Here is a 15,683-nt window from a genome sequence, read left to right as displayed (position 1 = left end):
CAGACGGGCGACAGCTTGAAGGAACATCTTAAATAATGAGAAGAGAAATGGAAGCAACGCAGACTTATTCGTACAGGAGGCGATGAAAATCATACGCTGTGGCTGCTCATGTTCACCAGAATACCAATTGAAGACAATTATATTGAGCTTGGACTGACACGTCGGACAGCTGTCTGCACAGACAAATGAGGGCAGTGAGGCTGATCGAGCTGCTAACGATGGAGCTGCACCTCACTGAGGCTGCAGTCAGTTTTTCTCTTTATCATTTTGAGTTTTGTTTGGTTTTCAGCAGAAATAAAGAGTTCTACATTTGGCTATTATATATAAAGTGAGCAGATGGAGATACAGAAAGTAAAATGATAGTTAAATACATAAATGAGTAAAATAGTGTCAGCCATATTGTGTTCGGTTTTTAAATTTAATTTAATTTTACCAACATAATCCCACTGAGATACAAGATCTCTTTTACAAGGAAGTCGTGGCCAAAACAGCAGCATAAAAAGTTTCACATAAAGAACAAACAACAGACTAAAACAAGCTGTTAATTCATCTAACAATAAGATAACAGCATTCGGCAATAAGAAGGTGCATTAATTCTGTTTTTATAGCCTTCCAAGCTAATAAATCGCTCCATCACTAACGACTATAGTGTAGCTGTAAATATTAACTTAAAGATATTTTCCTCGCTGACGGTCGCTTTCCTTTTTAGACTGTTTGCTTCATCTGAGCGTCCAATTTGATTCTTTTTCTTTGGATTTTCACTTCTTTTAGAAGTTGTATCTGTAGTCATCCATCTTTTCTTTGTTTGTTCAGCCATAGTAGATTACTGTTTACTCGCAACACTTGCAGAGAGCGGAAAAGCAGCCGCTTAGCTCCGCCTACCCTCTCTGGCAGACCAACCACTGCTGGCTGATGGAAAACGCGTCACTAACTGGGCGCCGCTTGTGATTTATTCTGCAAAAAGTCGCACAAGACACCCAGTCTGTAATACTGCAAATGCAAAGGCTTTCATCAGTGGGCCATAGGCTCAGTCACCATTGTGTTACCTCATTCGGCGATAAATAGTGACTTAACAGATATTTATTTACATGAAAATCTAGTACACAGTGAAACATGAATTATAGCAGCAGAACAACACTTATTCTGGACAGGGAGTACTGCCCCCTCTGTTCCGTATGTTCTGTACGACTGTATATTGTAGGTTAAGATGTGTTTGTAGTAGCAAGATGCAATCGCTTCCTTCTTCCTCTTTGGCTGAAAGAAGCAGAAACGTGTTCCACATCCCATCTCAGAAATCAATATTACGAGTTGTGAAAATAAGAATTCCACTTCCTCCGCACAAACCACCTCTCCCTTTTTCCTCTCTCTCTCTCTCTCTCTCTCTCCCTCTCTCTCTCTCTCTCTCTCTCTCTCTCCCTGTGTGTCCTCTGTAAGTGCCCGCTGACTGGAGCGCCGACACTCTCCAGAAGAGTCACAGCACTGTACATTGTCACTTTGATCTTCATCCCCTCCCCACCCCTTCTTCCCTCCAGTTATGAAGAGCGCTGGCAAGAGCCCAAGGGCACTTGATAATACCAGGATATGATCCCAGCCACGCTATTTTAGATCATGTAGTGCAGACATCAAAACACTGTCTAAATAGGGCGCCGTGAATCAAGCTGGGTGAGAACGGGTTGTAGGGCAAAGCAGGAGTTAAGATAAAGAAACTTTTTTTTTTCCCCAGTCGAGGGGAAGCCAATTTGGATTCTGCGAGGAGATACTCGGGGTTCTGCAGATCCAAGCATTTCCTTTATCTTTTGCCTTTAGCAGAAGTCTTCAAAAGAGCTCTGTGCTGCTGACTTTCCCTGCTCGCAGATGAAAGAAGCTCACTTTTGAAGCAGCTGGAAATCCTTGATAACTTTATTCAACTTTCCTGAGCGTGCACGGCAGAATTCGATTCAGAATCCAGCTCCATGTCATGCAGAGTTGCATCACAGGGCGCTGTGCATGCATTAGTTCTTGACTCAGAGAGGAAGCTGTTTTTGCGACATCAGGAAGAGAAGTGGAGACACAGACCACATGTGCGTCTTAGCAACGTTATCGATGGCTTGTTTACTTCCTGCCTGTTGCTTTTCTCTCATGTTCCCTTTCCATATGATCTGCATGTGGTTACACTCAGGCAGAGAACTCCCTCTAGTGGCCTGAATTTAAATGTGACAGCTGAGAGTGACCATACAAACATGCACTGCTGTTAAACATATCTAATGGATTACCTTTTGTTGTGTGTTTGCAGGCAAAGAGAGCGGTGCAGCGTGGAGCCACAGCCGTCATCTTTGATGTGTCGGAGAATCCGGATGCAATCGACCAGGTTTGTGCACACCTAAAATGATCCCGGCTTTCACACTCTTACTTATTTATTGTGTTCATTTGGTACAGAGCACTCTGAGGAACACCAGAATGAAAATACAAGATGTAAGCACAGCAGAGTTAGCATGAATGCTAATTTACATCGGTAGTCCTTTGGCAGGTAACATAAAAAGATAATACACAAACACAAATCTACAAGAACACAGAGAAACAGTCTCCTCCGTCTCTGTCTCCACTTTCCACCTTTGAAGAGAGCTCTGCAGTGTGCCCTGCCCTTCTGACTCTGTGCTGTTTGTGCAAACAATGATCTTTCTATCTTTAGTTCTGCTCAAAAGCACGCGGATCAGCCTCGCTCATTCAACCATCCTGGGCCTTTTGAGCCCCCTAACTTGTGTTTCTGCGCTCTGAGAGGGCTGAAAATGAATATCCAGGGTTCAGCTTTCACTAGACCGTGACCAAACTCTCTCTGTTGAGCTCATAATTGCACAGGTAGCACACATTACCTCATCCCCTGGGACTATGGATCTGTCTTTGTGTGTGTGCATTTTGCGGGAGCACACATAAGCTACAGTAAGAACAAAGTGCATTTCATGCCTCACACACCCAGACGCTCACATTCCTCCTCCTTCCACTCTTTTTCTTGCTGCTGTGTCGCTGCTGTTAAGAGGTATAATACACCAGTTTGCCTTTGTCGCAAGAATTCTCCTGTGGTATTCATCCTCGCCACGCCAGGCCTGGACTTGCAGGTTTTCTTTTTTTTCCTCCCTCCCTCCTCCTCTCTGCCGCTGGGTCGTAAAGCGCGTAGCTGAGAGATAAAAGGGATTGCGCAGAGACCACATGAAAGGCAGCGTTGGGCGGCTGTGTTAAATTCCCCCGAGAGGCTTTTCCAGTCAGAGCGGCCCGATCAGCACAGACAGGACCCACAAGGCCGAGGGGCAGGGAGGAGGAGCTTAGGGAGAATTAAGGTCCCGGGGCCAAAATTAGGAGAAGCTTCATGAAGTTAATGTACTTGACCTGGTTTTTCCTCTCCATTAATACTGTATGTGAGGCAAAGTGGAGCTTGTGGCTGAGCTTTGTTTGGGAAAAGTTTAGGATATGATTGTTTTTCACAGGTAAACTTCTTAATGGTATAATGTTTGTGGAAGGCTAAGCTAGAGTCGTGTCTCAAAGCAGGAGCGGCGCAAGAGATCAAAAGGTCCAAAGTCTATACTTTTAAACCAGAACATACAGCGTTCACTGGGGAACATGACGACAGCAGAAGAAATAGAAATGCGAATATCCTCGGTATTTCCCTTGGGCTTTTCAAATTACAGATTCCAACCAGCAGACGAGAGAGGGAGAGGAGGAATAAAGGAGAATGTCAACTGACTCGAAAGCCAGAACGTACTACTCACTGGCTGCTTCCTCCCGCTCCCTCTGACAAACTGCGACCGCACTTTCCATGTCTTCAGCCTAGAGGTCATTTTCTCTGGATGTAGAAGACGACTTCACGTGTATTTGGGAAGTTGTTCCCAAACTTTTCCCTGAATGACCCTGAGAAAAGGAAGCTTTGTGTTTTTGTGACCCGCTGTCACATTTTGCTTTTATCATCCGTCAGTTTTAAACACTTCAGCTATGATTTTCAGCCCTGTGTGTTTGATTAAAAGTCTTTAGTATTACAGGGTTTACGCCATCGCCTTTCAGATGAAAGCGTTCAGGCTTTTTGCTTCAGTGCCTTTGGTGTCGGCTGCGCTAGACTTTTTATTCTACTCAGACCTCTGATTATTAGACGACCCTTTGATTTTTGTGTCTTCTTTACATTTGTTGTGGCCCCTGTCTCCGACTTTGTTCATTAAAGTGATAATCTCTAAGATTTTCATTTAAATAAATGTCTGTTAAGTTAAATCTATCGCTGAATGAGGTAACACAATGGTGATTGAGCCTATGGCCCACTGATGAAAGCCTTTGCATTTGCAGTATTACAGACTGTCTCAGTTAGTGACGTGTTTTCCATCACCCAGCAGTGGTTGGTCTGCCAGAGAGGGTAGGCGGAGCTAAGCGGCTGCTTTTCTGCTCTCTGCAAGTGTTGCGAGTAAACAGTAATCTACTATGGCTGAACAAACAAAGAAAAGATGGATGACTACAGATACAACTTCAACAATAAGTGAAAATCCAAAGAAAAAGAAACAAACTCGACGCTCAGATGAAGGCAAACAGTCTGAAGAGGAAAGAGACCGTCAGCCAGGAAAATCATTTTACAGTTACAACTGGAGTCAACCGTGGACGTCACACATGCAGCACTGTCTGGATATCTGGGAAGTGTGCTCCCACAATTACCGTTCATCGCCACAAATGCCGCCAAAGAGAACAAAGCTGAGATCTTCGAGGTTATAACTTTAACAACAAAAAAACATGAACTTTTTTGTTTTTAAAGCTAAGAAAGTTGTTGCTCTGTTTTGTGATAAATTACAGGTTAAACTGTCCGATATGTTGCTTTTTCTCCCTGAGAAACAAGAGCTAAGTATACAGAGAAGAAAGCACGAGCAGAATTGTTTTCTCTCTTGTTTCTTATCCTCTCAATCATCCTGCAACCTTCTCAGGTCTTATCTCAGGTCGTTTGGAACAACTGCATAAGTTTTTTAGCAAATCAGGATTCACTTGATATGAATGTTAAAAAGCTTAAGGTTCCCATCAGTATGTCTAAAAATGAAAACTTCTAAGCCAGCAAAAAAAATAAACAATGGATCCTACATTACCCATAATGCCACACAAGATATTAGACACCTGTTTTCACTCCTCATCACAAGTAAACTGAGCTTGTTGTGTAAAATCAGCTGAGGTCCTTTCACAAAAGGCCGCCAGATAAACATTTCAGCTCTTGTTCTGTCAATCTGTGTCTGATGTCGCTCTTTCTCTCTCCTCTCGTCAGCTCAACCAGGTTGCCGAGGATCCTCTGAAGCGGCCGGTCGTTTACGTGAAGGGCAACGATGCTGTGAAGTTGATGAACATCGTCAACAAGCAGAAAGTGGCTCGCGCTCGGATACAACACCGACCACCGAGGGTAAGCGCTCAAGCCAAAACCCCAAAACCACCCGTGTGGATGACGTGTGTGTGTGTGTGTGTGTGTATGACTAATCTATGGCACATGTGAGGAGCATGAGGAAGAGGTGAACATGTTTGTGAGGCCAAACAGCGCTGAGAAGTTTGTAGATGTGAAGACAAACGAAGCATTCCAGCTGTGAAATCTGAATCCTTTTTCTCGGCTGCCCCGAGGACGAGGACTTTTTCAGAGCGCTGCAGGAGATTAATATCAGCCGTTCAAAGAGTTGTTTGTTTGCTACCAATGTGTGATAAGAGAGCAGCACACTTTGAGGGCAAATAACTTGACATGATGAAAGCCCGAGAGAAAGGACTGTCTCGAGCAATTGTTGTAAAGATATTGGAAATTCCCACCAACTTAAGTTCGTCTGATCCAACCGATCCAGATAAAATGATTTAGGTTGTTTTGCTGCTTTGAGCTCTAACTATCTTCTTGACCAAATTATTTTAGGAAACATTAAAAAGGAGAGGCCGACCGATACAGGCTTATAAAATATACAGCCCTGGAAAAAATTAAAGGGGGGGTATTATGCTAATTTAAAACTTCATATATCACTCTGTGATACCTGTGGAGTAGCTTAGCATAATTTGCAGTTAAAAAAACTCATTTTTCTCACACTGGTGCTCTGTGCAGGCCCTCATACAACCTCTGCCTCAAGCGACTCAGTCAGCTCTGTCCCTTTAAGAAACCCCGCCCCAACAACCCCACTTTCTTCTGATTGGCCAGCTCTCTGAAGCCTGCTGAGGCTGCATGGTTGCTGTGTTCGAAATGCCGTACTATACTAGCAGTACGTACTGATTTGGCCAAAAAGCAGTATGTAGCATGTAGTGTATAGTATGTAGTATGCAGTATACAGCACGGCATTTCGAACACAGCCTTTGTGACGTCACAAAGTGCGGCATGTAGAAAAACCTGTGTGAAACCTGACGTTCACAGCAGACTGAGCTGAGAAGCCTGGGGATTACTCCAACATACTTTTACCTACAGATTTGAAACCTCACCCACGTTTAGTTTGGACATCCAACATTGTAACATTATAGTATAACAGCTTAATACACCCTCTTTAAGAGACCCTCCAAATATTCCTTAAATCAGCATCTCTCTCTTCATGTCATGATCCGCCCAATCTCCAGATCTGAACCCAATTTGAGGAAGTGCAGCCACATGATGTTTGGCTTGTGTGCTTGTAACACGATTAAAACAACTAATTGATCTATTAAAATAGTTTGTTCTTAATGTTTTTGTTCAATTTATTGGTTTATTATTTCAGCTTTATTCCACAGAATGCTTTCATTTATAAAAGAGATGTACTGTAGCACCTAGCAGGGTTAGCAACTGACATAGCAACCCTGACAATCATGTGTCTGTTCTAGAGAGCACCACAAATGACGTCCCTTTTTTCTTTGACTTGCAGAATGAAAGGTTGAATGAGTCAGATCGTTCTGTTGAGCAGCTAACAGAGCTATACTCAAGTGAACGTGGAGATTATTTGACATGTTTGTGTTCCTGTCGCCCTCCTTTCTCCACAGCAGCCCACGGAATATTTTGACATGGGCATCTTCCTGGCTTTCTTCGTGGTTGTGTCGCTGGTTTGCCTCATTCTGCTCATCAAGATCAAACTCAAGCAAAGGAGAAGTCAGGTGAGTGTCTAAACACACACTCGTTAGCACTCAAGCAGTTAAACATATTAATTTATTATCCAAGTTTGACTCACAAAGGAGCAAACTTTTGTCTTCCTCTTTAACAACACACACCCAACACCCGACGCCTTGCCTTGTTTTTCCAGTCGTCACGACACCACTCTGGGTTGCGGGCGTTCAGTCAGGCGACGGTAGCACCGCTGCTGATTGATCCCCCTCGTGTGTTGACAAAACGCTCTCAGTGGAGGCTGAATCAGGATAAGCGTTTAATTAACACTGATGAGAGGTTGGCTGCTGGAGCCGAAGGCACAGAAATGTTGTGACAGAGCAGAAAAGCAGTAGCGCTGTGTGTTAAGACAGGTGTAATCCTGCCAGCACACGCGTGTGTGTGTGTGTGTGTGTGTGTGTGTGTGTGTGTGTGTGTGTGTGTGTGTGTGTGTGTGTGTGTGTGTGTGTGTGTGGGTGTATAATGGGCGTGTGTGTCACAGCAGAAGATGACTTGGTCGTGACTTCCGTTGGTGGTTAATTAACAGCTCACACCAGGAGCAACTTTGTCACACGCAAAAACTTTTCCTTCCTGAAATGTGAAAAATTAATGAACTGCTTCTGACATGATTTTTGTTTATACTGTATGAACTTTTTCTATTCAACTGAACTCTGAACGGTTAAAGTATCAGAATACTTAGTGGATGAGTCCTCGAGGGTTTGCCCTCAAAGACTACAGATCATTACAAACTGAAAACACAGATTTTTATCCTCATTTTTAATATTTATCACGTTGTAGGGGCACAAGGGAACAAATAAAAGGAGGGAGATTTGTATTTAATTTGCACAAGGAGAATAGAGTTTAAACATCCAGGAACAAGTTAAACTTTCAGCAGTATTATGGAGTACACAGTTGCTCAGTCTGTAAGGACTTAGCTTGGGAACCGGACGGTGGCTGCTTCAAGTCCCGGTGCAGACCAAGCATGGAAATTGAGACTGGTAGCTGGAGAGGTGCCGTGTCCTTTCCTGGGCTCTGTCGAGGTGCTCTTAAGGAAGGCGTTGAGTCCCGTAACAGCTCCGTGTGCAGCCGCCTCACTCTGACAGCTCTCCATTAATGCATGTCCATAGAGAGTCCTGTTTGTGCATGTGTGTATTTCGGGCCTATGTGTGTGTAACATGTTTCTAATAATAGAGTAAAAACATAAAATTTCCCCTTAATGATTAATAAGGTGGAAGTGGTGTAAGAACAAAATAAATCAGAGGAAGATTTTTTTCTGCATTTTTAGAATAAAGTGAAAATGTGAAGAATAAAAGCATCCAGAATGAAGTCAAGCTTTCAGTATAAGTGACATAAATATAAAAAGATAAATCAAGATTCTTTTTTCTTCTTTGCATTTTAAGAATAAAGTTTAAATTATAGAGAACAAAGTCAAACTCAGTATCAGTACCAGGTTTAAGAAAAATAAATCAGAATAGGAAGATTGGACTTCATCACATCACAACATTGGTCACATTTCTTGCTTCTTTTCCTTCTGCCTGGCCCTAACACTCATAAGAATGACTTTGATGATACAGCTCAGAGCGCTCTCGATAAACAGGAAGTCCACGTCCTTAAAAAATGTACAATCATCGAGCTGTGAGGCAGCATAAAGGAAGAAACACCCACAAGAAACCTTTAGTTAAGTTTAGTTAAGCCTGAGCATAAATCACTCTGTCTACGCCACATGTGAATCATCAGGTTTAATCTGAATAAGTAGTTTTGTATGTGTCAACTTTAGTCACAATATTTAATAAGCAACATTTTTATGGCGACATGACGCAGGTTAGAGATAAAAAGAGAGAAAAGAATCCGAGGCAGAGATACAGAGATGCTAATGCATCACACACTGCAACATTTTGTACTGTGTGAAGAAAAGTCTTAAATCATGGCAACAGCTGCTGTCTCATATAAACATCAGCAACATGTTCCCATTGTCAGCTTTCAAGATCTTTTAAAAGTTAAATGTGTCTCATCAAACCCTGTCCCTCCTCTCTCCCCACCTCAGAGCTCCATGAACCGAATGGCCATCCAAGCCTTGGAAAAGATGGAGACACGGAAGTTCAAGGCCAAAGGAAAGGGCCAGCGGGAGAGCAGCTGTGGAGCCTCTGACTCCCTGAGCAGCAGCTCCACCTCTGACTGCGCCATCTGTCTGGAGAAGTACATTGATGGGGAGGTAAGAAAAGACACTTTAGGACTTTATCAGACTTTTGTTACTGAATGGGGACTTTAATATCAAACGGTATTTCAAACGATGGTTTTCATCATAGTTATAAACTAACTGTGGTTTGCTGTACTATCGGGGTTATTATGCCAACTCTTACAATGAAGACAAATGTTTTTATAGCTATACTCACTGACATAAATAGGAAGCTATGGGCGTTTAGTCTACTTTTTAAAAATAGTCACTATTGGCCATAAAACCAAATTTTACAAAAATGTATTAAATCAAAAATTAGTTTGTTTACAGACCCCCTCCAGCCTGTCTGCTTTTAAACTGCAGTGTACCAAGGACAGGCTGAACAACACGTTTTCAGATTGGCAGGTTTGTGACATCACAAACCTAAGGAGCCAATCCCGTTAATGGACGGAATGACGCTGTGCAGATGATTATGTGTAACCTATGGCAACCACTTCTGCAATGCTCGAGCCAGCTGTAACCGTCATCGTAATTTTTACAAACTCACTGACTACTAACTTTAACGTTACTACTACTAATTACTACATTTCAAGCTCGCTAAGTTTGAACAAGTCGACACTAAACGATGGCAGAGACGTGTTTTGTTTTATCTAATATTTAGGTAATTAAATCAGACACAATTTTTTATTTCGAGCAGAGACATTTTATGTCTTAAAACATGACTGGAGCTGCTCTTTAATCATTTATTGCAAAAAAACTATTATGAGCAAAATAATTTAGTAAGTTGCTTGTTTGTTTTTCTATTGTTTTCGTTCGAGAGGATTTGTATTTCAAACAAGAAGGAAGTTTTTTTTTTGTGTGGATCGAAAATCAAAAGCAAAATAGTTTTAAAATGAAGTTTAAAATCCATTATCGTGCATGAACATCTGTGCATAGGGATTTTATAAATAGCAAAAATAAGAGGAAGACATGATAAAAATGTAAAACCAGATTTTACTTGACGCACAAAAGGTCCACACAGACACAAAAGTAACATCAAGTGCATTTGGGGAATGCTTTTAATCCAACGTTGGGTTATTAGCACACATGAAAAAGTGAAACGTGGCAGCTGTACCTCTTTACTCCGGCCGCGTTAGTGTTCGTCTACCCTCTGAGCTTTGTTTTCTTTCATTCCATACTCTGTAGACTCGAAACATAAAGCAGTTTGTGGACAATAGAATGGAAGTTCCCCCGATGTGCACGGGGACCGCAGTCCTGCGATCTTCTGTGACGTTCTTTCCGGGACCTTTTAGATGTTTAGCTCAGTCTTTCAGAGCACCTGGAGAGATAACGGTACCCAGACTGCATCGGGTTGTGATTATGCTTCCTGTTTTCCCAGTGTGGCCTTCTTTAATCCTTAAAGGAGTCATTGTCGAAATATGTGTCCTAATCTTGGACTTTGAGGGTTTTACTGTAAAAGCATTGCTCATCCTCAACAGGGACGCTGGAGGGACAACCCCCAGTGCCCAGGGGGACATAGCTGGTGTATGTGTGTGCGTTTTTTGTGGTTATGTGTCTCTTTTGGTAAAGAGGAGAAGAAAACACAACAAAGCATGGCGCCAGGATTGCACAGAGGAAGTGGCGATATAAAAGGCTGAATGGCATCAAAGCTGTTTGCGAGCAGTGAACCAGGCAACAAAGGGTTGGGTGGAAAAGAGCCCAAAGATGAGTCACATTAAGCAGCAGAGTAAAGTATTTATGGCAGTGAAAGAGCTCTCACTGGAACAGGATGATACAATTCATATTCATAGTGCTCCTGAATTCCTCTTGAAAGCCAGCTCTTCGTCTGAATACAAAGTGATGCATTCTTTTCATATCTATCCTCGGGTGGAAGCCTCTTGTTTGGTTTGTTCCTGGAAATGGTGACATTGAGCATCAGAGTTGTGTTTGTGCCGTGGCGTCTCGTGAAGAGTTTTGTTTGTGACGTGACGCAAAGTCGACTCTGCAGAGTGCAAAGAAAAACAACACAACCATCAACACGTCTGACAGTTCTGTTTAACTTTGCTGCCACCCTCTGGGCATTGAGTCGCTCTCAGCTGCACATTTATTCACCCTCTGAGAAACAAAACCCTGTCACAGTGTCGTGTACATAATTTAAACAACAACCTAGTTATTTTGTCTTTTGTTGCCTTGATTTAAATTTATACAATTCGCTTATTACCTTACATAATGTGATGCTAATGCTGTAATTGTGATTAACGGTCTTTAGTAAATTAATTGGTGGTGCAAGAAAAATAACAGAACCATTTCCCAGAGTACTGTAGGCTTACCGTACTACAAAAATATACTGAATAACTAGTGTTGAATTAACAGTCAGTGTAGTGTTCTCACTATTAACTAGTGTGTGTTTTTTTTTCCAGGAGCTGCGCGTTATCCCCTGTGCTCACAGATTTCATAAGAAGTGTGTCGATCCTTGGCTGCTCCAGCATCACACCTGTCCCCACTGTCGACACAACATCATTGGTGAGTTGCTGCACAAACTCTTTGATAATAAGGAAAAATAGCCACTGAAAAATGTTTCCCTGTGAATGGAGTCGCCCTGTAAGTTTCTTTTCATGTGTGAGACTCTAAAGGTCACGTCATTTTCGTTCACAGAGCAAAAGAAGGGAAATCCAGGACCAGCGTGCATGGACCCTGGCAACCCAGTCCACGGCCGACAGCGGGTGGTACTGCCGGTACATTACCCCGGCAGGGTGCACCGAGCCGGCCAGGTGACAGCCTACCCAACCAGAACCAGCATGGACCCCCACGGCAACCCCATCACCGTGCTCACTGTGGACCAGCACCCAGATCCTCAAGGACTGTACCAACCCCAATCAACATCCGCCTTTCTCAGGAGCTACCACCCCACCCTCCACCTGGACCACTCACTCAACCCTCACCACTGCGGATTAGAGCACCGCGGACCCCCCGCCTACCCCTCCCAGCCGCATCACGCTGCTTTTAAGCGACCCAAGTTCCACGGGCGCAACTTTTCCCGAGCAGCCTGCTTCTCGCAGTACGAGACAATGTACCAGCACTACTATTTTCAGGGCTTGACTTTCCCTCAACAGCCTGAGGGGGGGCAGGGGCCGGCTATGGCAGGACAGCTTGGTGGAGGAGGAGCTACCCACAAGGGCCACCACAGTAGGGCCTTTCAGCAGGGGCTCCTCTACCCCACAGTGGTACACATGGCCCCTGCCTCTTCTTCAAGGATAGGTGATAACGGCAGCACTTCAGGCCTGAGCTGCTACCATGGCCACCGCTCAGTGTGCAGTGGTTACCTCGCTGACTGCCCTGGTAGTGACAGCAGCAGCAGCAGCTCGGGTCAGTGCCACTGTTCCTCCAGCGACTCCATGTTGGACTGTACTGAGGTCAGCAACCAGGGGGTGTACGGGAGCTGCTCCACCTTCCGCAGCTCGCTGAGCAGTGACTACGACCCGTACATCTACCGGAGTAAGAGTCCGTGCCGGGGCTCCACGGGGGAGGCGGGGGCTGCGGCTTGCACCACAGTTCCGTCTGAGGACTCGTCTTCCCCGGCTGCCTTGGGACACGACTGCCTCCAGCTCCCTCCTGGAGCTTCGGGATATAACTCGGGGGACCACCTCTCCAACTGCAGTTTGGAGCCAAACTACAGCAGTCGCTCATCACTGGAACCCAGGGAGAACAGCAACACTAGCACTACCTCAGCCGGGGCTTCAGAAGCCACCGGAGTGGACAGGGGAAAGGGGGCACAGGAGGAGTCAGGGGAGCTCGGGGCTGCAGCCTGTAGCTGCTGCTTCGAGGTGCTTCCTCCCAATCTGGAGTGCAAAGGGCAGGACTCGGACCAAGCTGGGCCTCTGGCCACAGGACGCTTTCACAGAGGGATGGACTTTCAGAGCTCATCCTCCAAGAACTACTTTGCTCCCGAGCACTTGTGCCCTTCCTCAGAGCAGGTGAGCTACGAAGGGCTGCCCTGCTGCTTCTACAAAGAGATGAAGGTCCACAGGGCCTCAGCAGGGCGATACACGGAGGACTACGCTGTTAATGTGCAGTATGCACACGCAGACTCAGAGGCCTGCTCTGTACAGGGATGCTGTGAACTCAACCAGAGAATACCCATAATTCCTGAGGACACAGATTGTGAATTGGGCACAGGGGCAGAGACCCGAAGCAGTTTATTGCCCATCAGTGTCATAGTGGAGGCAGAGTCGCGGACAGGGGAGCGACATGAGCCCAGGGAGGGATTCTTCACCTCAGGACAGTTTAGAGGTCAGACATTCCCTCAGGAGGAGGAGACCCGGGCTTTGTTCCACCCTCAGCTCTCTGCAAGCCCCACTGTGTTGGGAAGCAGTAGTTCGACAAACGAGGGAGGAATGGGTGTGTGAGAAGGGACTCAAAAGGACGTGTTTGGTACCGTATCAGTCAGTCAATCATTGAAACCCTCAGCTGCCTTGTTCTAACCTTGCTCTCTGAGCGCTGAATGTTATCATCTTAGATTGTGTGGATTTCTACTGAAATGGCCTCTCATTTCTAGATATACAGTGTATCAAGTTCATTCCTGTGGCCACAAATGTTTCAGCATCAAACTATGTTACCCTATCACTGAGACAAAGACCCCATTTACACCTGGTATAAATGTGAGCTGCATCTGGATAAGGAAAACGCATGTTAAGGCAAGGTGTAAATGTGTTATCAGAATGAAATCGGATCTACCTCCCACATCTGGATTAATCGAACACATTGTGTTTGGATGTAATGAAGGTGTAAATGTAATCTGTAAAACAAGCTGGCATCTGTACCTAGATTACCATTCTGCTCTGACCTCTGACCCCAGGTTTTCTCTGGAGGAAAGAGATCAGATCTAAATGAAGATAATGAGGGCTCATTAAAAATACAGGTGTAAATTAAAAGGCAATTAGCATCATTGCTTATCCAGACTCATTATCTGGATACGAAACAGAGCAGATCACAGTTAAATACTACGTGTAAAGGGGGTAAAAGTGATACTACAAGTATGGAAGTGGGTTTGTGTTGACATCTTTGCAGACCGTTAACTAATCTGGCCCTGAAGATATCGAGAATCCATCCTTGTTGCAAGATCTTGCAATCTGAGGTTTTTCTCTACAACAAAAAGAATCACTCTTAATTCACATACATCTGCATCTACATGTATTTGTGCGCACATGAACACTGACTGCCTATAAAGCTTCAACCACCAACTCAAATAGGCTGTACGGACATAGCTATACCAAAACAGAAAGACATGATTGTTTTGTTTTTTTATTTTTCAAAAGCAGGGAAATGGGTCTCACTAAGTGTCTGTGACCCGCACGTTTCTCTGAGGAGAAGAAGCTATATATTACAGAAAAATGCATAGAAATGTGAATGCAAGGCTGACACTGGTCTCTATTCAATATAATACAGAATTTGTTTTATGCGTTGCATTTCTGTCCAGTAGTGGCCTACTTGTACGAGGTGTGCCACAGCAACATGAAAGCCTTACGCTGGTTAAGCTATTTGTAGCGATATCTAAAGATGCTGCACCGCTTTCGGGTCTGGCCCCAGACTGAAGCGCCAGCGTCTCGGGGTCAGTAGATTTCTGAATAAGTAGAGTGAAGCACTCTACCTCTTGTTTGGAAGCCCTTAAAAGTGTTTTTTGCTGTCACTTATCCAATTTCCCTCAATGAGGCGTGCTCTATTAAATATCTATAAAAGGTTCTAGCATGTATCAAAAGGCCAAAGGAAAGTAGCTGGAAATCATTTTTCATAAGGGTTCCTTATTGTACTGTGACTTTTTTTTTTAAACGATGCAGTTATACATACCACAGTGTATCCGTTTGAATCATATCGTGCCATGCATAACACATACTCGCGATATCAATGCTTGTCATTCATGCCTTTCTGTTTGTCCTGCAGACTGTTTTTATACTGTTTCTATGAAATATACACATTCTCTACACAGAGGAAAACTTTCTGAAATAACCCTATTTATAAGTTAACCCAGTGCTGTAATCAAGTGAGAATCTAATCTTGCCTTTTGCATAGAGATATGTACCTACTGCAAATATAACATTTTGGGGTACTTGAGTCACTATTTAATTTTTTGTTATTGTTTCTAGCACTTAAGAAGATTAAAATGTGTACAAAAATTAATATTTTTTAATTTTTTAAGAATATAATTATTTTCTGTCATTACCATTACAAATGTTTAAAAAAGGCTAGAAATCAATCTGTGTATATTTCTGTACCTGTATAGCAAACACATTTCATAAATGGAAATATGTTCTCTGAATATTTATTTACTAATATATTTATCTTTAAGCCATGTCTTATGTTCAGAGTGTATGAACGTTTGAGTTATTTGTTTGCTTTTTATTTTGAGAAAAATCACTAACATGAGACGTTGTATATACATGGTAATTGCACACAAGACGATTAAATCTTCTCTGACCAAAA

The 15,683-nt window shown here is 43.6% G+C and overlaps 1 protein-coding gene across 2 annotated transcripts in view; it reads left to right on the top strand.

Annotated features, from left to right (window-relative positions):
• The window catches only part of znrf3 (zinc and ring finger 3), a 74,203-nt gene extending 58,643 nt beyond the window's left edge, over nucleotides 1-15,560 (top strand). Inside the window, exons 3-8 of one of the 2 annotated variants that reach the window (XM_069683518.1) lie at nucleotides 2,273-2,347; nucleotides 5,255-5,386; nucleotides 6,958-7,065; nucleotides 9,096-9,263; nucleotides 11,627-11,729; nucleotides 11,862-15,560. In XM_069683518.1, the coding sequence (XP_069539619.1) occupies nucleotides 2,273-2,347; nucleotides 5,255-5,386; nucleotides 6,958-7,065; nucleotides 9,096-9,263; nucleotides 11,627-11,729; nucleotides 11,862-13,612 (2,337 nt within the window). In that variant the 3' untranslated portion in view covers nucleotides 13,613-15,560. Of the gene's footprint in view, nucleotides 1-2,272; nucleotides 2,348-5,254; nucleotides 5,387-6,954; nucleotides 7,066-9,095; nucleotides 9,264-11,626; nucleotides 11,730-11,861 lie in introns of both variants that reach the window. The other variant, XM_069683517.1, reaches the window with a different exon arrangement.
• Nucleotides 15,561-15,683: the final 123 nt, after the last annotated feature.

Source organism: Semicossyphus pulcher, unplaced genomic scaffold (assembly GCF_022749685.1).
Source record: "Semicossyphus pulcher isolate SPU_LCO1_2020_fin unplaced genomic scaffold, fSemPul1.0.p SCAF_6, whole genome shotgun sequence".
Taxonomy (NCBI): Eukaryota; Metazoa; Chordata; class Actinopteri; order Labriformes; family Labridae; genus Semicossyphus; species Semicossyphus pulcher.
The sequence above is the reverse complement of the archived record's forward strand: the minus strand, read 5'-3'. Positions and strand labels throughout refer to the sequence as shown.